This window comes from Toxotes jaculatrix, chromosome 12 (assembly GCF_017976425.1).
Source record: "Toxotes jaculatrix isolate fToxJac2 chromosome 12, fToxJac2.pri, whole genome shotgun sequence".
Taxonomy (NCBI): Eukaryota; Metazoa; Chordata; class Actinopteri; family Toxotidae; genus Toxotes; species Toxotes jaculatrix.
This window is the reverse complement of record NC_054405.1, coordinates 10,121,295-10,143,144: the sequence shown is the minus strand read 5'-3', so window position 1 is coordinate 10,143,144 and position 21,850 is coordinate 10,121,295. Positions and strand designations below refer to the sequence as shown.

Sequence of the window (21,850 nt, the reverse complement as noted above, 5' to 3'; positions counted from 1 at the left end):
CCACACTTCAGTTCCATTCAAATGACTGTCACAATCACTTCAAACACACACCTTAAACGTGTACTGTAGGCGACAGGGAAAAAAAAAAAAAAAAATGTGGCTCTGACTGTGGAGCAGCTCCTCTGAAGTTGTGCCAATGCTCGGGCATGTGCTCTTTCCTAATGGTGACGGCTGGGAGAGTGGCAGAGAGACTGATGTGCATGAGAGCTGTCAGCCTCTCCCCATAACAAATGCCACCCCCCCCACACACACACACCCCGGCAGAATGGAGACAGAAGGGAGGGGGGCTGAGGTGGGAGGGAGGGGAGGTGGGGAGGTTACAGACAGAACCTGTGACCCAATTGTGGCCACACCAGCTGTTTCCCCTCCACTGCCTCCCAACCACCGCCATCTCTGCAGACCACATCCTGCTAATTGGCCTATGCTGCCTAGCATACACCACACACACACACACACACAGACACACACACACACACACACACACACACACACACACACACACACACACACACACACACACACACACACACACACAAACAGAGTACTTGCTAAATAATATCAGTGAAATGGCTTGTTCCAAGTGAGGAAGAACATTTGCCGGTGCCTTAAGCTGTAGTTGCGCGATGATTGATAAGTGCTTCAAAACATACTTCCCAGAAATATAAATGACTAGCTGCCCTGCCACCATGCTGGCTAATGTCCTCCTTGACATGCACATAAGCAGACAGACAGACAGACAGAGAAAGACAGACTGATGACTGACACACATACTGCCACCAAGATTCTATGGAGGGGAAACTGAATTAATTGGTTTTCCCTTCTGTGGATAAGTCCTCAGAGTGGTGTGTATGTGGCGATAATGGTAGGTTGCACTGACAGGCAGGTTATTTAATAAATCCTGGAATGTGTAAGGCAGAAAGGAAGGACACAAGTAAAACACAGAGAGAGAAAAACACCTCTTTTTGCTCTGTATCTTGTCTGCCATGGCCCACAATATCTACTCTGATTTCTTTTTTTTTTTTTGCTGAAGACACTCAAACCTGCTTGTTCAGTCTCACACACACACACACACACACACACACACACACACACACACACACCCCTAATCATGCACCCACATAAATACACTTAATCGCTGACACACTCACGCATGGCGAGAGCAGTACGGCAGACACATCCAAGCATGCACAAGTAGGCTATAAAAGCACACACAGAAACATGCACAAGATCTTGCTCAATCAGTCTGATTTGTTTGTTTCCTCCTAAGCATTTGAGGATTCCTCAAGGAGGAAAAAAACTTTGTATAATCAAGTCAATTATGTCATTCAATCAAGTCGAAAATCATTTCGAGCCCTTTTTTCAGATCAATTGATTGCAAAGTCGTGCTGAATATTAGCTTGCTGTGTTCTATTGTGCAAATAAGGCATCTTTATTTGGAACGGCAGACCAGGCCGTGGTGAGGTCTTCAATGCCACTTCCACCAGAAAAGGAGCAAAACAAGGTCCTTCACCTTGTACGCTTTCAGTCAAGAAAACAATACTGGGTTTTAGAAGGCAGAGCTAGTTGCATATTGTCTCCGACAAAAAAAAAAAAAAAACACTGTTTCTATTAATTTATAACAGCTCTTTTGTTTCCTTTAGGACATGGTACATTATGTGCCCATTAAAAATCCATCCTCAGTGAAATTGTTTAAACTCAAGGTCAAGTGCTGATGTTACAGGAACTGTATCAGCTGAAGGTGACCTTGACTGATGTGGAATATGACATGAGGGAAATGGATCTCCGCTCAGTATGAGGAAATTATCTGTGAAATGCTGCCACTGTATCAAAGCCTGTTTGTGTGTGCACATGCTTGAGTCGGTGTGTGTGTATGTGTGTGTGGGTGTGTGTGTGTGTATGTGTCCTTGTATAACAGGGTGGGCATATATGCCTCACTCAGCTGGGGGTACTGGTCATGAGAACAGCATGCAGAAACTCCTGCAGCAGACAGGAACAAACAGCTGAATATGAATGAAGTGGGTGTGTTTTCCTTTCTGAACACACTGGAATAATGTTGTCACAATATCAGAGCCCCAACTTCGATTCCAATACCAAGTTATATTTGATTTTAATGTCATACAACCATAGATAAGAAAAAACATGCTCTGGTTTTTGTTTTGTTTTTTTTTTTGCAGAGGGGTTTGGTCATGTCCGCTGGCTGTCATTGCTTGTTTGCTCTGTAAGCAAAATGCATGTTGTTGACCATGCATGGTGGACTGTGCAAAGCTACCGCCATTTCTTCAGCGGTTTGCTTGTTGCAATAGAAATTTATTTGTCTTACTGTCAAGAAAGGAGCCAAATTGGAGCTGCTGGCCTCTTTCAAGGCTCAAATTAGTGATGGCTAAAGCTGGAGTGCTGGCCATGTGGTCTAAACCACAATGAGACTGTTGGACTGACAGGGGGTGCAGTACAATGACTGTGGATTGGGACTTTAATTAATCAAATTAGCAAATTAACATCTTTCACATTATTTTAATGATATGGGACTGAATTTTATATGTTGAAATAATCTAACATCCAACAACACAACAATGGAATCAAAGATCGCTGAAATCCTGGTTATTGTGACAACACTACGCAGAGTAATAAGAGAAGAGAAATAAATAAAATAAATAAACAGACTTACCTTCCCAAACTGTTCAAAATACTGCTTCACATCTTCCACTACTGTATTGGCAGACAAGCCACCCACAAATATTTTCTTTGTTCTTGTGACCATCTGGAAAGAAAAGGTCAACAGAAGATTAGTGACAAGGCTTCAAATACATTGCACAACACATTTAATGAGGCTTCAAACAGAGAGTGAGCAGCACCTGTGATGGGGAGGACATAAAGGAGTGAGGACACACTGTTGCTACACAGGAATAAAGAGACTCGCACAATAAAGTTTCCAACACACTTTAGTATTATAGTGTTGGTAACAAGCATGGTCACAAATGCTGAGGGTTTTGGCAGCAAAAAACAAACAAACAAACAAAAATACTCTTGGGTTTGTATACTCTTGTCTGTTCTGAGAATTTCCTTCACAGTGACATTTCACATCAAAGCAGACTGTCACAGAATTGAAGTCCTCCATTTCATCCTTAAAAGTTTCTGTTTATCTTTACAAAACTTAAAAAAAAACCCCACAAAAATAATTTATGGACTTTCAAAGTACAATTAATGAGTGTTGTAAGATGGAATCAGAGTGCATTAAAGCCTCATTTAGTTTCAAACAGCAATAATATTAAGGATTATTACCCACAGCATCAAAAAGGGCATGAACATCTGCTGCAGAGAGTACATGCTAAATTTAGGAGGACAATTTCTCAGGGAACTACAGTAACAATTCAGCACTAGTGTGAGTGTCAGATCTGTGTGGGACCATTTCTTTTTTGCATACAAGTTTGCACAGATTAAAAATGAACCAGAGAACCAACAAACAAAATGGTTTTAATGCAACGACAATTAACAGGCCCAGGTCTTTTCCTAAAGTCAGATCTCTGAAACGTATGTATGATCATGACATTGGATCGGAGACAAATTAAACAGTAGTGAAGGCTCTGTTTTATATATAGATATAAATAGGTAGCTAAAAAATGGGAAGGAATATACAATAACACTGATGCTTAGGCACTTCATGACTCTTTGGCATCTGTGTTGTTATTGTTGTTACTCAGCGCTGAGAGGCTGCTCGAACACTGTGGAGAGAAGGACTCTCCCCTCAGCCTGTTTTAGCCGACCTCTGGTTCTACACACACACACAAAGGTGATGGATGTAGCATGTTTCTTGTAGACAGAGCGTTTCCTAGCTTAAGTCAGTATCGACAGTTTTTTGTCCGATCCACTTCTCTTTGTTTAGTTATTGGAAAACAATGAGACTATTGATATGGGAGAATGAACGAATAAAGCTCTCGACTTGTACAATGAGTATTAACAAATGGTTTAACAAACTATATGGTTTACTTTGTTTTTCTAGCACCTGTTTGGCTGATGGAGAAGAGCACTGCAGGTTATTGTGAATCCAGGGAGACAATTTCCCCATAAATAATCTTTACCTGTCTCCTATAAAGCACAGAATCTACGCTACAGTGTGAGAATTTATCGACATGATGTGGCACATAATGCAGCAAAGTCACAGCTCTGATCTCCCTTGGATCGCCAGAATTAAACAAAAAGAAATGGGGGGGGGGGGGGGGGGGGGTTACACCAAACAATCAAGAAGGTTGAAAGAGTCTACCTTGATCAAAATGCTGACCGAAACACTTTCGATCTATGAAAGAGGCTTAACACTGAGGAAAAAAGAAGCAACATTCAGCTCGAGCTGAAGTAACCATCTGTCAAGTGCTTTCCAGGTGCACGCAGTCTCACAGGCACATAGCCTGCACATATGCACACAGCCTCCCACACATGGGCCCTCTCTTGTTACATTTTTTTTTGCTTCTGTGATTTTCATGTTTTTTTTATAATATTATATTGTTTTACTACAAAATTCAATTAAACCTCGGTTTGTTAAAGAAGACAGAAAGTAATTTATCCAAATGTGCTTTTCTGAATAAAATAAAAATGTAATACATTTCAGAGGTTGGTCGACATTTATTCTCCCATATGACTCCAATTTAAAAGTGGAAAAGAGAACAGAGCTCTGTGCAGGGCGTGTACTGGAGCCCGGAGGTGCTGGTAACTGCGAGAAGAACCCATAAGAGTTTGGGTTAGAGACCACACACTCAACTCAAGTAAAAATATAATCAGGGATGTTTTATTACACTCACATGAGCAGCACAGTTTGCGCAGTGCGTCAACAGGTCTATGAAACTGTGCAATGGCTTAAACATGCACAACACAGTTTGTATACTAATTAGCAAGTGCATACAGGTATGCAAAATAGGCTTGGCTATGTCAGACAATCAATACACGTGCAAGGGTCATTACAAGTGTATAATTATACACACGCACCAATACACACTGGTAATAAATGTGTTAAATATATATGTCAGTTTTCTATTTTGTTCCTATAGGACGCGACACCTCTAATTTAATGGCCTGATACCTGATCACAATGTTAGCATGCTAACATACATAGCCTATATGTTACACTGGTAACTGGGCCACGCTGAACTTCAACACATGTTAACGTGTTAATGTTAGCATGATTAAATGCTAGCAAAGTAATATTATATTGCATGCTAAATGTTAGCTAAATGCATGTTAACATCCAGGAGCTCACATGCAGTGTTACCATGGTAAGTAATGATCACCTCAAAGTACAGCTGATGAAGCACACCTGAGGCTGACAAGAGGGCAGCTCAGGCTGAGCCAAGTCTGACAATGTAAAGCTGAGCCTGACAAGCTGAGTAGCAGGCGTCCTAAAATTGTCAGTCCATAAAAAAGTAGACTCTGGTCTTTCCTCTGGCGCCACCCTTGGGGTGACATTATTTTCTGTCCTACTGTAGAGATCTAAGAATAGCAAAGTTGTCTCATCAATTCAACAATTTAATTTCCTGCTGTGTAATTAGCACTACAGGTTCACAGATAAGCCTATGGCAATGGTGGGATTTTTTTTCCTACTTGATGTTTGATGTTTGACTACTTGTGGACATGCAAAATATCAACTGGCTGGATGGTTTAGGGTTATACACTGGCCAAGACCCAGCAGCTGCATCATCCTCCACCCCAACCCCCACCCTCCACCCCCTCCTCCCAACATCATGCCTCAGGCCTCAGGGGTTATCAGGCTTGGATGCTGCCGCCGGCAACCCCAAGCCAGACAGCTGCTGATAAACTGGCTGTGCAAGTATTTATCAACATCACTCACTTTTATCATTGCCAATCTAGGTAAAAAAAAAAAATAAACAAGTCAATGTTCATCTCTGCTTGCCTCTCTACATCAGCTGTTTGCCCCGCTTCCCTTCTGGGCCACCCATTCCCCGGTCATTTCTCGGCCTTGTTCCATCAGGCTGCAGCCAGTCAAGTTTTCAGCCATGTCTTTATACTCTGACATGTCTGCCCAATAGCTGATGGGATTGCTTGAGTCCTGGTACAACACAATTACTTTCTCTATTTTCCTCTCCATGGTGACAACAGACATTAAGCCTCATAGCTTTAGATTGTGTCCCTCTATGGCTATACCATTTGGTGCTGCCATTGTTTACAATAATAGGAGCATAAGTCTAATAATGATCTAATGCATTTTAACTAACACATAATTTATCAGTTATTTAAAGACTACATAAAGAACTGCCATTATTTTTCCATGCAAACAGGCAGCAAGAGCAATAACACCAAGCTGACTGGATGAAATGACTTTGGGATTGCATTTAATTTGACATAGATCATTTTACATTTTAACAAATGCATTTTCTTTTTAACCAAATCACACACCACGCAATAATAACCACTAGGGAACAGAAAATTCCCCTCGCCGCACTTACAGCAACATTAGTTCTGATCATCTGGATCTGGCTGTAGTATTTTAAAGTCTTTTTTATTTTTTTTTCAACAACATGTCAGTTCAAGCTGACAGATTTAAAAATGGACCACTCTTCAACCCAGTTTCTCCTTTAACCCAATTTTTCAAACATTCAGTTATTTTTGCACATCCCAAAGAGACAGTAAGGAGAGTTATGAGTGTGCATGAGTGAGTGCATGTGTGCTTACACACGAATGTGTTTCTAATTTCTTGAGTGCATGAGGCTGTGAGCGTGAAGGGCTGCAACAATTACTGCCCTAGTGCATTACCATGGTAATAGAAGGCATGCCGTAGACACACAAAGGGAGGCAGGAAAAAAAAAATGTAGAAAGCTTCTGATGCACTCTTCTTTACACCTGTTAGCAGTTTTTAACAATTACAGACAAACTATATACGCTTAAGAACAGCGTGACCTTTTCTACGAAGTTATCAGTAAAAAAACTACATGATGCCTGCCACTTTAGTAATGGAGGCTAGCTCTAAACCACTTTAATATTTCCAGAAGTTAGGAAGACACTGGTTTAATTTTGTGACTTATATAACAGCCATAATGTCATCTGCATCATCTTGATTATAATAAAAGCACACCTCTGTCAGCATCCATCTTTTTCCTAACTTAAACTCTGCATTAAGATTGTAACTTCAGCGCATCACATTGTGTTTGTTAGCCTCTAGACACAACTGAGTCAGCCAGGCTAGTGAAAAGTGTCGGTAACAGCAAAGTAGAGACAATAATTTGAATTTGTCAATTATATAAATGACCCAGGCACAAGTGATATTCACCTTCTGTCATTCATGAGCATAAATCTCAAAGTTTCCAACTAACTTTAAAGGTGACTTTTAGGAGGAGACAAACACAAATGTACCAAACAGCATGCAAAAATCTATGCAAAACACAAACCAGAAGCTTGGCCACTTGAACCAATTAAGACCGGATGAAAAATATGCGCGTAAATCCCTTTAGGACCGGGAATGACATTTGCATGCTTCTCGATTTAGAGCCAGATGTGACATAAGTGCTTTTTGTATGATGATGATTTTCAGTTCAGTGTTTTTGCTTATTGATCTTTTTCTTAAAAATGGAGATGAGCATTAGCTCAGAGGTAACAAATTGCAATGAAAGCCAAAGGTTTAAGCTCGCAAATGTTTTTTTCCAGAGGCTGAGAACATTGATAATTGTGTTAAGCTTTTCAAAAGACCCTCAGGTTTTAGGAAGTTGTTTTTAAACGATGCTTAGGTTTTACAATGCTTTTTTTAGAGGGCGCCTTAGGTCTTAATGGGTTAACATATCCCTCTGACACACAAAGCAACAGAGCAAACTTGGGAGATACCTTTTTAGGCTCCGCCAGGCAGGTAATTATATATTACTAATACTTTAATTATATCACTCAAGACCAGGCCACTTTGATGACCCTGATCTATTGTGTGATTTGTATGTGTGTGTGTGTGTCTTTCCTCTTTTCCTCACTAAGTGTAAACAATGCACCTCATTGCAAATCCTTTGTAATATTGCGCTCTGGGTTTAAGCATGTGATATAAAAGTCGGGGCTGCTGTGAGTGCTGAGGAAGTTGAAAAAGATAAGCCTGTAGCCAATATTGCAGCATACAATATTATTGTTATTTGTGGAAATTTAAGGACTTCTACCTGTGGCAGCGAACTCAGCAAATTAAATTCAAAGAGCCCCTGTGTTGCACCTACAAAAAGCTATTAGTGTTTTGAACATGCATAGAGAAGTGAGACCGCAAAGACAAGCTGTGAATGTCATTAACTCCCCAAGTAGGATCTATCCTATTTTTTCTTTCCTCCCATGAATATAGTGTGAAACAATATAAAAAGTGGGGGAGAAACAGGCAGAGCGGAAGAAAAAATGTGTAACATATTTATGCAAATCTTGAGATTTTACACAGACACTCCAGCTCTGATGCTCTAGGTATGTTTTCTTTTAAATTCCACTCAGAGAGGCACAGCTATGATAGATAATGACAGACATCTAGTAGTTTTACTGGAAAAGTTGCAAGCTGACACCATTTGCGGTGAGAGGAGGGGAGGAGGAAAATGTTCACTCTCAGATTACAGATCAATGTCTTCACCTTTCTCTGTCCCATTTTTTTCTAACATGAACCTTTGATGTCCTTCAAGCAGAGATTCATACCTAGACTAAATTGGCCATTACTCAATTCAAAAATATCCAAACATCCATCTTGTTGCAAACTGCCATGGTATTTATCATGACTTCAGATGTAAATGAGCAAAGGTGCAATTCATCTGATTTACATAGAGTGACACAAAATAAGGTCTGATACTGGACTATTTTAACACATGTTGCGCATGTATGGAAAGTAATAGAGTGCAAAATTTTTTTACTGCTGCTTAACTTGAAATATTGGGTGAAAAGAATAAACTTAACTGTTTATAATTTCACAAGAAGGAGGATATATGTAAGAAACTACAAGTTAATGCCATCGTCTTACCAAAAGAGTCAGTGGCTGAATAAGTTATGAAAAATCCATGTCGAAGATTTGTGGTAACATTTTTAAACTCTTTAAAAACTTTAATAAGTAGGTATTACTGGCTGCTTCAATCATAGCACAGTGGACGGGCGCTGATGTGAGCCATTAAAAGTCAGGCAAAACACATATTCAAGCAGGAAGCCACAGAGGGAAACAGAGAAGTACAATCATGTGAAAAGAGGATGCATTCTTCTCATGTTGTGGTGCCAAATGAAGAGATCCAGTAAAGTAACTTTATAATGCATCTTTTAACTTGGATTTCCTCTCTCTCTGTCCATCTCTGCCACATATTGTTTCAACCTGGCTTTAGTCCCCCCCCTCCCCACTTAACCCCTTTTGTGTACACGATGAAACGGTGCCACAGAAGACCAGCTTTTCAAACACATTAGATTTAAGATGCAATTTCCTCTGTTGCGACACTCAGCCTGTATGAATTTCTTTCCCGTCTCCCACTTTTTTTTTCATCTATCTTATCTGACTATAAATGGAGAAGTCCCTGCCTGTCGGTGTGTCTGCGTCTTCTCGACAGCCGCTCATCCGATCAACTTCAGACTTCGCAGGACTATTGCTGAGGACCCGAGGAAGTGCAGTGTCGACCGTGAAGCTGTTTGGATGAGTGGTTCTCAAGAAAGCTTCAAACGTCGCTCTTCTACATGTTACTTGACATGAAAAAAAAGGCAGAATTGTATAAAGAGGGCAGTGCAGCATCTGGACAATACGCAGAGTGCACATGCCAAGGTTTTAAGAGAAGGTGGACCACAACTGCGATGGCACCCAGACACTATCAGAGCAGAGGAGCCAACTCCAGAAATTATACTTTTACTCTAGCATTACCAGGGGCCACAACTATGTACTGGCAGGTGTATTGACGAGGACCAAAGGAACTGCAGTGTGCAGCTTGAAGTTGTTTGGATGATGCTCTTAAGAAAGCTGCAAATTGGATTAACACAGGCAAAGCAATCAGTTACTACTGACAGGCATATTTTTGAACAGGCACTGAATTTTGACCCAAACAGAGTTTGCATCAAAACATAAAACAACAAGATGAGCATAAGTTTCGCAACATCAGAGCTAAGTCACGGATATGTGGGTCCTGGGTGGTATCGTCTTAAGGTGACAGCCCTTTTGTCCCAGTGAGTGATCAAGTTTCTGTTTCTTGAAAGTCAACAACAACAACAAAGGTGAATAAAATATACTTTTTGAAATTGTTACACTTTTTTAAGCTGATGTTTTACTGAGGCTAGTGAAACAATACAAGTAACAATTTCAAATATAATCCCAAATTTTGGACCAAAGTGTCAATAATTGCTGGGTAACTGGAACTGAACATTTTTAGAAGTGAAAGCAAACTGTAATAAAAATTCAGATTTGTCTCATCACTAATTAAAATTCTCCAGCAATCATCTAAAATTACCGCTGTTTGTAAAATATTTCAATAAGACCAAACATAGATATACACTGTACATTAAATATCACATATGTACACATGTGTAACAGATACCTCAGTTCTTTCTTTATACGCTTATCAGAGCTTTGAAACCTTGTGATTCTATATTGTTCCAGATTAACTGGCTGTTCTTTATAGCAAATTTGTTTATAGTGGACCTTTCGGTCACCACCCACTGTCCTCCAACACACACACACACACACACACACACACACACACACACACACACACACACACACACACACACACACACACACACACACACACACACACACACACACACACACACACACACACACACACACACACACCACATGCACACCACATGCACACCACATGCACACCATTCACTGAGCCAGTTCTCAGGCAGGTCGCTGAGATCACACATCCAGCTATGATTACAAGGTGTAAGCCTTTATCATGGCCCTCACCTCTCACACATACAGGCTCACAAACAGCTGTAAACACAGAGCCCCAGACAGGGAGGAAGCAGACAAGGGATTTCAATGTCATTTCTCATACCTAAAAATAATGGGACAGATAGAAAAAAGCCGTCGCACTTTGTTGTATAAGCCACAATTGTTATCATTCTAGTAAGGGGATATAATTACTGGCATTCAGATCCTGTCTGTGGCCTCGTTCATAAGCAACCAGAAAGCACCAGAGAGCATCTGTCAATGCAATGTAGTATGATCAAAGGCCTCGACGTTGTGCAGGCACAATGCGCGCACACACTCACATTTGCGCATAAAAACACACACACAGCCACACACACACACACAGAGGGAAATCACGGCCAGTCCAGGTAAACACTGCCTCGACTCATTTGCATCACTAGAGCTGACTCACAAAGAGAAAACACAGCCAATAAACAACAAACAACAGCACAATCACTTTTACTTTGGAGGGCGTGCTGAACAGGATGGAAAACAGAAGCAGAGCAGAAGACAGTAAAGCAGGATTAGATCATCAGCGAGAGAAAGACAGAAAGCTGAGCGATTAGCAGCAGTGGTGTCTTTGTCCAGCTATAAGTTACGGATGAAGGGCCGTGCCTGGTCCAGTTCCACTCTCCTACACGCCCTTTCAAAAAGTGGTCCAATCTCAGCTCTAGTGTGCATAAATAGATCTGTAATTGCTTATTACAATACAATTAGGGCAAAGGAGATGAGAGAGGGAAAGATGCTTACTGCAAATGTGTAGTGACAGGCCCAAGCACCCAGACCTAGGATTACAGTAGCCATTTGCACATGGACAGAAAATGAGAGCAATAAGCGAGAGACAAAGAGGGAGAAAGAGAGCGAGAGACAGGAAGAAGGAGTTGGGGGTGGGGAAGGGCTGTCAAGCATAGGGCAGAAGCTAATGACAAGTCTGGCTTCAACTTGCACAGGCGTCTTTGAAGCCCGGCTCTGATCAGAGCTGGGATTGCCACCGCTGCAGGGCCACCACTCCTATATTAACCTACACTAACAGCTATTCAGTGAAAGTCACAGGCCTTTTCAAAATCTGACTCCTGCTAGAGCCGGCCATCTGTGGAATGTCACTGTGAGACGGCCAACACGCAAGAAAGGGACATACATGTAAAGGACACTGTTTGCATATGGTCTTGCTGTAACAGTGACAGTCAGGCTGAACATAGGGCCAGTTAGAGCTGATTAGCTCCACTTCCCTCCTCAACCCACTACAGTTATGAAGATTGATAGAAGCAGCTTAGAGCTGATTATAGGGCCCCGGAGATGCATGGGCCCATACCCAAACAGCACATTCACACTGCATTCACAATGAGCACAGCATGCGATCGCTAGGCACAGGCCAGGCATTAAGCAAACGCTACAGCAATAAGAGGCAAATAAGAGAAATGGACAATGCCAGAAGTGCTCTTAAGAGCTTTTCGGAAATATGAATATTATGCTAATTAGATGCTTGCTTGTGGCCAAATCTGGGACATTTGAGCAAGCACGTTATAAACATTTAACAAATTTCCTAGACAATATATTGTGAACATGACTGGATATCTAAAACTCACTCCAGGGTTATGAGACACAGCACGCCTTCCAGGAGCTGTGGAGGCCTATTTAGCATGCAGAACACAGAAATTAATCTTGTTTTGACATGAGCCAGTCTTGCTTTGAAATGCAAAACAAAAAAATAGTGAAAGTCCATGGTATTCTTCAGGAACAAAAATATCTGGGTCCTGCTCATGTCCACCAGAAGTAAGAAATTTGTATGGTTTTCTTGCAGTGAGAATGACATTTGGAAGGCAAATGTATTGGCTGTAACACTCCAAATTTCACAGTGTGACAGCTCAATAAAATCAGGTTTTGTTTTGCTTTTTTCCTATAGTTATTAGGAAGTCCTACTTAAAGGCACCCTATGGAGTTTTTGACAGCTGATAATGCTGACGCAATACACAACCGTGCTGCCGGTTTCATGCTATTTTGTTCATCGACAGTTGGGGGCAATAAGGTGCGAAGAAGCTTAGCAAAGGCAGAGAAGAAGAAGAAGACTGCTAGGAAGTCTGCTGGACGTAAACAATGCAGGAAAAAAAAAAATTTTTTTATCAGCTTTCGAAATGTTTTGCGAGGAATCAAATGCACTTAACATGTTCATTAGACCTCAGGTATATACACAATGTGCTTGGGTGAGAAATTACTTTTGTTTGTTCATAGGAAAACTCAACAAAGCAGTAGCTCCATAGCTCTATATATATATATATATAATATATAAAATATATATGATGATATAAATGCAAAATGAAAATGATATAACTTTCATGTCAGTAATGTAAACCTACATATAATCTTTTTCCTTTTCATTAAGAGTTACATTTTGAAATAATATAATAATGAATAATAATGAAAGCTTTTTTTTATTAAATGTGTAACTATATGAACTGAACAGGGGGAAAAGATGTGAACCTGCAGTTCTTTACACTATAGTGCCTCCTGGTCTACTTTGGGTCTCTGCTGCCCCCTCCCTGCCTCTGAACTTGCACCAATTTGAGAGTCCTCCATCTTTTTTTGTGTCTTTCTACTAGATACTTATCTCAAGTAAAGTCAAGATAAGTTTGTTTAATTTGTATAGTCAGTATCACATGGAGTGTGTCAGAACTGTGACTGGTCTGCACAGCCCAAGCTGCAGGTAGCTTAACAGAAAATTGTTCACATACAGTTTCATTGCACTGTAGGAAAGTCTTTGACAAAATCCAATTAGAGAATTTATGTAAATTCAACTTGGGCTAGTGTTAAAAATAAATAATAAATAAGAGAAGTAAACATTACAAATAAAAGAGAAAGTGAGAAAGATTTTCTATACAGTAAATAATCTCTCCTGCCTCAGCTGTTTGAGTGGCAGTCTTTTCAATAAGTTGATGCTCTCTTGCATGACCCTTGACACTGATACCAAATGTTAATTTCTGTAACAAGGCCCCTGTCTTAGTACTGACAGTAAGCACTAGAGGGGAAAACAAATGGGATTTTAACTTCCAATTACAATAATGGCTTTTTGTGACAGGCCCTCCAACTATGCACCTTTCCCCCACCCTGTCTCTCTCTCTCTCTTTCTCATACACACACACATACACACACACACACACACATACACACACTGTAGAAAAACAATGCAGCTAATCATCCTGGAACCTTCACCTCTCTCTGGAAATGTGGTCATGTGACTGACATGACAACAAAAGGAGGAGGAGGAGATAAACAGGAGGAGGTAAGGCCACACCAGGTACATCCAATCAAATCAATGATTTTAGGCTAAATAACATAAACTCCTCTCTGTATGATGGAATACAGGTCAACAGAAACCATGACCTACATTCTACAGAGTGATCATACAGCTGAGTCAATGCTCTCTAAAGCAGTTTAAACAAAAACTGAACATTCAAACCTCCATGAAGGTGGGATTTATTGCACGACTGTTGTATTAGTTTTATCTAGGTGTACCTAATAAACTGACAACTGAGCACACAAGCAGGATTATCCCAGTTCTTCTCAGCCCTTAAACTATAGTTTCTCCTGTAACACACTCATGAAGCCATAGGCAACATGCATCCTGTTGTCTCACTCCATTTACATCTTTAATCTTTAGATCATGATGATTTAGTTTGATTTAATAAAAAACTTTTTTCACTAATATTACTGATTTATGTTTGTATGATTGCTGTGGCTGCTCTTATGTCCTACATCCTCATTTGGATTTTCTAGGTGCACTTTGCACTTTTAAAAGTTGTGACCATCTTTAATAAAAGTGACTAATATTTAACATGTTAATATTTAGAAGGATTAACGATATATTTGTTACTTACAACTATTTGAAGAATGAAAGTCCTTCCTTTTCAGTTAGTTAAACTCCTACATCTAACACAGACACATGGTAGGACAGATACATACAGTAAGTGCGGTAATCATTAATAATAATTTATGGGACCTTGTGTGCCGTTTCAAACCGTGTCCCCGGCCCTTCTGCTAATGTACAACTCACAAGGCCATGCAATAGTGCATCACTGGTTACACAGAGCAAATCATCAGAGAGATGAGAGCACAAACAATGACATCTGGAGGATGCATTAGTAAAGGAGAACACACAGCTCAACAAAATATCTTAACAACTTTTCTCTCAGCTATCGCTGAATTCCCTCAGGACTGCCTGTTTTCACCAGCTTCACTCTGTATATTCATCCGGAAACACCAGGTTGCCATGGGAGCAATAACCTAACCCTAGACACAAGACACTCGAAATAATCAAAATAAATGGCTCAGTCTTTAACACAGGATTATCCGAGGGTCATTTAATTAACGTTACAGATGAAAGGATTACTCGATTAATCTAGTAGTCGACGGACAGAAAATTAGTCTGTAACTATTTTGAACTGTTTAATTATTTGAGTCATTTTCTATTACAAAAGTCCATAATTTGCTGCTACCAGCAACCGTAAATGTGATCTTAAAGCTAAAACTTAAATTTGAGTGTTTTATATCCTTGGTAACTGGTAATGTTTGGGTTCTGGACGGTTGGTCAGACAAAACATGCAATGTCACCTTGGGCTCAGGGAAAGTGTGAAGGGCATTTTTCACAACTGTCTATCATTTTAGAGTCAAAATGATTAATCGCTTAATCAGGAAAATAACTAATTAATCAATGATGAAAATAATCGTTAGTTGCAGCCCTAATTAATTATATAACCATGCAAATGGGTTAAGCAGACGTGCAGTAGCAGCACTGTTATCTAAACATAAAAGCAGCCATATATGACTAACTGAATGCAACCTTGTTAATCATTTATAAGTAAAACAAACTCCAGGCAACTGCCAAGATGATGGAATCACAATTCATTGTACTACAAAGTTAATTATGTGGATCATTGTGTTCCAAAAATAAACTGTAAATGTGCATCATTATGCATGGCACCAAGGTCATCAGGCATTCAGTATCTCCAGAAACATGAATTCAACTTGCCACTACTGGCATCTTGGGTGTTATACATTTATGGCTTTTACTGTTCACCTCCAGGACAAGAATGTCAGTTTTCCCAAAGGAGGAAGCCAGTCAGGACTCTCCTTCCTATTAAAAGAGTCAGCGCACCATGGTGTGGTCTGCCTTTTTGTGTCATACGCAATGCAGTGAGCTGCTGTGGCTGAGGTGACTTTAATCTGTCACATTTTATGGGAACTCACAGTCGTTTTTGCTTATTATTTCACTTCTCTACTGGCCATTTGGCCTATTTCAATTCATACAACTTTCTATATTTGTTATGAATATTTCAGCACCTGAAAATTTCCTGCTTCCTGTATGATATCTTCCCCAAATGTTTATGTAGTTCATATCTAAATCATGTTTAATACCGAGAACCATAAACTGCAAAGGAGAAAAACACATTCACAGGCACACAGACTCTAGCAATGCAAAATAAACTGACATGATTTACTAAACTTAGCAAGAACTTAGCACAGCAACACACTTTAAAGTGACACTGTGCGCATGCTATATAAGAATGGCTGAACCTCAAGAACAAAAAACGAATGAGCAGAGAACCTATAAATGATACCATCATTATTATCAAAACGAGTAACCACCACAGACTAAACTAAATATAAAATATAACTAAATAAATAATAATAAGAGATAATAATAAGAGATCCTCCATTTTTACCCCCCCCCCCCCCCCAAAAAAAATATTTCCTTTATTTACAGTCTGGTCATATGGCAGCTATCTTAAACTAACAGCAGCACTACCAGGACTGTATCTGTATTGTTGTGCTTTGTCAATGCATTTTTGACACTGTTTTTAGTCACCCCCGCGACAACGGTTGTGGTCCACTTAATTGATGTAATTAATGTTCATCATGGTGAGTGTTTGCTGAATGACTTCTAAACCAAGAGCCTGTCGGCTCCTCTCAGGAAGGGAATTGGGCGAGCATGAAGCACTCGAGTTTTTTGTCATGCTTCACAGGAACCTAGAAATGAGTGGAATAATTCTCAGCTCTTAAGCATGCTCAGAAGAGCTCAGCAGCAGGGCTCAAGTAAGTTATTCTCCATGGTGTGGATAGCTCCCAGGCAATCCTGACCAGCCAGCGTCCAGCTACGTGGACACACATCCACTCAGCCCACAATACACAATCATTTAGTGGCAGGTGACGCATGGCAGAGCAGGCACAATGATCCTGACTAGATGTCATGTAAAAGGGGACTGTTTACACTCTGTTGCACCGAGGCTGTCTGCGTGTGGCAATGCTGAGATGCTGTGTACTGCCCTTGATGCACCTAGGTAGTTGCTGTTTGAAGATGACTTGAGTTAAGCAGAAGAGGAGGAGATACAGAAAAGCCAGGAGGAGGAGAAAAGAGTAAAATCTTACTTTGTGTGGTAGAAGATATTTTGTTCTCTCATCTCTGGAATTACAGAAACTGCTTGTGGCTAGTGGAGGCCTCAGCTGTGGTGAAAATAGGCCCCAACTGCCTCACTCCCTAACAATCTACTCCACATCTCCAAATCTTCCATCTCTGCCCCTGAGCAGTGGCAGAAACAAACAAAAACCTCCTGCTCTCCACTCTTTGTCTGTATTTCATTTCCTCTGAGGAAAAGGGCTCTCTTAAAATATTCAGCCACTTTAAAGTGGCATGTCACACTGACCAGCCTATTTTCTTTGATGAGCTCTAGTCCTAATCCTTCAATGATACATCTTCTCCCAACTCCATCACTCAAGTGAGGTACCCTACAGAATAGTTATTGGTTGAAGAACCTGTGCAAAAAAGAATTGCTGGGTTTCCAAGTAGCTCTTACACATCAGCCGTATAAATGGAGCTGTGTGACACTATGGTCAAATGGATTTCTCCACGCAGTCCACACACACCCTTAACATGCTGCTGGGCTACAATCTCAGCCCCCAGCCTTGGCTCAGCCCACCTGCACCACCTACAGTGTAATTCACTCTCCAGCTAAAGCTGGGTGGTAGGCCTGACCCCCACTGCTCTGGCCGTCAGTTACTGCTGACCTCCAGCAAGGTGCCAATGAAACATGTCCATTGAGTGGTGAGCAGAACAAACTGCCTCACCCGGCTCATGCTGACAGCTCAGCATTTTAAGGAGTGGTAACAACACAGGTTCATAGCCGCACACAGCCAGTCCGCCTTGCCTCTGGCCTGAGCAATGGACTGCAGCTAAAGCTGGCACTGGGAGAACAAAGCAGGGGGGGGGTTAATATCTAGATACTTGAAGGATATTAAACCAGTCAAAATACTGATTAACTGACAAATTCTGATGTAACGAAGCCCTAATTATTTTTGACATCAGATTTTGTATAAGTGATATTTTAGCAAAACTATATTTGTAAGAAATAATTGAACTGGATCTCTCTGGTGGCCATGCATTCTGAACTTGTAGCTGCAAATTGTGCATAATCTCAATTCTAATGCGTTACCATCGTTTGATTAAGACATTTTTCCAGCAAACGTAATAGGGCTTGAGCAATTTTTGCTCAAGACAAGCCAACTCTCACCAGTTTAATGATCCTTGAGCCTATCTATTTGTTCTGGCCTGTATATTAGCTTACTGTCTGCTTCCACATGCAGCAGACACAGAGCGACACTGATATCCCTTTGGCGTCCTTCTTCTGCCCATCTGTTGAATTAAAGTCCAAAGCGGGTTCTCTCTGGCTTGCTTAAAGTTTGATTTTCTTTACCAGCAACACTCTTTTTTTTTTTTTTTTTTTTTTTAGTTCTATGCCCTTTTCACACCAAGCATGTACCATAAACCGGGAGCGGCTGTCCATGGTTTTACAGAAGCTGGCATTGTTTTGGTGCTATTACTGTGGAAAACCAAGTCAATGAGCTAAAAAAACAAGTGAGAGCTGTGTCTGTTGATGGGATCATCAGTATTAACAGCTCTTTCACTTCACCGTGAATCTAATTTTAAAATACTGCAAAACAGAGTTTTAAATAAATGCGGTAGGTGACAAGTGACTTAATCATTCAAGATAATTACATCATCCAATTACCTAAACTACTGTTGAGGAATATCTTCCCTTTCATTGACCTTGACGTTTAAAAAAAAAGCTATATTATTCAAACATCAACATAATTCAAAGTGAAATACAAAAAATATTTCTACTTCTTTAGGTGAAAATGAAATATATTAACAAAGTGCGCATTTTAGTTCTTGCAAGAATAGGACAGATTCTTTCCTTTGAGAGTTTCAGTCAGTAAAACAAAAGCAGCTACCATGCATTTTTTTCTGCACAGAGCTGAGATCCAGAAATATTTAAATATATGAGAATAAAGCCCCAATTTTACAGGGTCATAAAAGCTTATTAGAGCGTTAGCACAGCGCCTCTCTGATCTTTCGTTCTTCTTCCGTTTACTTCTCCGATTCAGTGAGAAAAATTAGCCTTTTTGTCCTGCAAATATTTTGACCTTTCTAAAATGGAGCCAGTTCAGCTGCAATACTCCCAAATATTCAACTACCCTTATTTCTGAATACACTGATTCTTTGTCACCTCTTTCTCTCCTTGTCTGTGCTCTCTCAGCTGTGCAGTGCAAACGTCATTTACATAAACGCACGTGACTGAACAAAACACAGCAACTGGAGGGACCAGGCAGACTAGTAACAGTCCAGCCTGCACCTGACAGCTCAACTCTCTGTCAGGTGAAGCTCTGGCTGTAGCCTAGTGTCTGTACCCACAAAGCAGCAACACCAACGTCAACAATTCGGAGTGTGAGAAATAGGAGGTGCGGGGAGAGTGTGTCAGATTAGAGTCCATTGCATGAGTCTCACGCTCACTGCGGGAGATTTGGCCTAGGGCCATGTTCCAGATTTGGGGGAGTTCCAGGTGTTACTCAGCACAGTTATCCAGCTTATCAATCCTGCTTCATGACTCAGGCCTCTGAGCTTGCTTCCCTCACAGCAAGAAAAACAGACTCCAATACAACCACGGTTAGTGGACACCCAGCGCAAGCAACACTGCATACAAGCTAAAAATGGAAACTGGCAAGTAAATTATAATATGTTAGCTACCCAGCAGGTAGTGAGAATGGACAAGACTATTCACACACTGCAGTTCAGAGGACAGTCAGTGTTTTTAGACTCTATATTAAGGAGAACATTTTGTTTTTTTATCTTTTAAAATGAGTCTCTTGTCTCTTTCACAACTTCAAACTGGCTCATTTGCAGCATTTCATTTCCAAAGGGTTATATTTAATGAATTTAATTTCCTTTTGCATAAGAAATGTGATCATTCATTACAGATTATTACATTACTGTCAGGTAACGGGGGCAGGAGATGTATGCTTTTGTTAACCCGCTCATTTAGAGACTGATTTTTTTTTTTTTACATCACAAGTTTTAGTGGTATAACAATGAAATACACTGTACCTATATTTTTGGGTGGTACTGCTCACCAGTACAGTATCCAAAGCACCTCCACTCGATGCATCATTACCCAGTCTATTTCCCTATTAAGGAGGTTAAGGAGAATACATTCTTATTACAATGTCTGACAAATTACCAAAATGTAGGTCAAGTTGCATAGTTAATGGAAAACTGTGAACAAAATTGTCTCAAAATTAAACAAACCCTTCCTTAATCCACTCTTGTTTTTTGAAGGTAGAAATCTTGGAGCATGTGTTCTGTGACTTTTAAGGAAAGCAGGCTTTCCTGATCTTCTGAAATAAATAGAAGGACTTCATGCTAATGTAGAACTGGGCCCAAATTAAGTCTCACTAAAAATGATTCGGTACACATCCATTTGTGAATTGGATAGTAGCTAACAGCAACTGTCAATCACTTCGCCCTTAGGTTAGCCTTAGGCTTAATTTTTTATGTATATGAGATTTAAATACTGCAGTCAGTTTTGCCCTGGGCTCTAATATGTTCAAGTGAAAATTATAAAAGTTTATCATGTCAAAAGCATGTCTCAGAGCCATAACATACTGTTTAAAGCTATCATCCACGCAGCTGAGCTCGAGCCTCTGCCATTTCTACTCACAGTGCTGAGTCATGAGATTGGTACATTATAATTACAGGAGAGTAAAAAGCTTTACAAATTTGAAGAAGCATATGTGAACGATCTGGTAAGCTTCCAATAAACTCCCCCTCCCCCCTTGTTGCAGGGCATGTGCCAGCTCATCATGCACTAATACAACACATCATACATGTGTATGGTACAAACACACACACACACACACATACATACAAACGGTCCCACACAACAGTCATTTCTTGTCTGTCTGCACAGTAGCCAACCGTAGGCAGCACAGAGCTGCAGAAAACAGGCTTAGACACACAGTTCTACATGAAAACCCTTCTTTTCCATGAGCTGATCCTTCTTTGTTCTGCATAAATGCCAATTACATAATTCTCTCTGGCATGCAAATCAGATTAGATGAGGCCATGGCAGATCACCTATACCGCTCGGTCTAGTGCAGCCTCCAAATCCACAAGAATAGAACATTTTGGGACACCTCATTTCTGTGCATTTGACAATTTAATCAGCTTTTCATTCAAGATGCAATAGACTAAATACTATTCTTGATGTAAAAATCTCATCTTTATATCAGTAATAATTTACACAAGGTACATGGATGGTACTATTTTTAATGCGGAGGGACATATGTGGCACACGCACACACACGTTGTGGTATTTGATTTTTAAAAAAAAAATGCAACCTGAAATTTTAATAGTGAAATATCAAGGGTATTATCAAATGTTAGAGATGTCCAGGAGTATACATGACATGCTATATCAAGGGGATATTTGTATGCTAAGAAGAGACACTGACATTCAGCTTGTGGGCACTGATACCCAGAATCATGCTGGGAAAGGGAACCAATGCAAATTAGCAAATCGAAGGAAAGTGACACTTTGCTGTGGGCTGTAGGAAGTCATCAGTAAAATGTTGCAGCGGTGCACA

At 40.3% G+C, this 21,850-nt stretch overlaps 1 protein-coding gene across 12 annotated transcripts in view; it reads right to left on the bottom strand.

Annotated features, from left to right (window-relative positions):
* The window catches only part of LOC121190322 (RNA-binding protein Musashi homolog 2), a 227,580-nt gene that overhangs the window by 152,899 nt on the left and 52,831 nt on the right, over window positions 1-21,850 (bottom strand). For all 12 annotated transcript variants that reach the window (XM_041050950.1, XM_041050951.1, XM_041050949.1 and 9 more), the window contains exon 6: window positions 2,666-2,758. In XM_041050950.1, coding sequence (XP_040906884.1) covers window positions 2,666-2,758 — 93 coding nt within the window. The remainder of the gene's footprint in view (window positions 1-2,665; window positions 2,759-21,850) is intronic.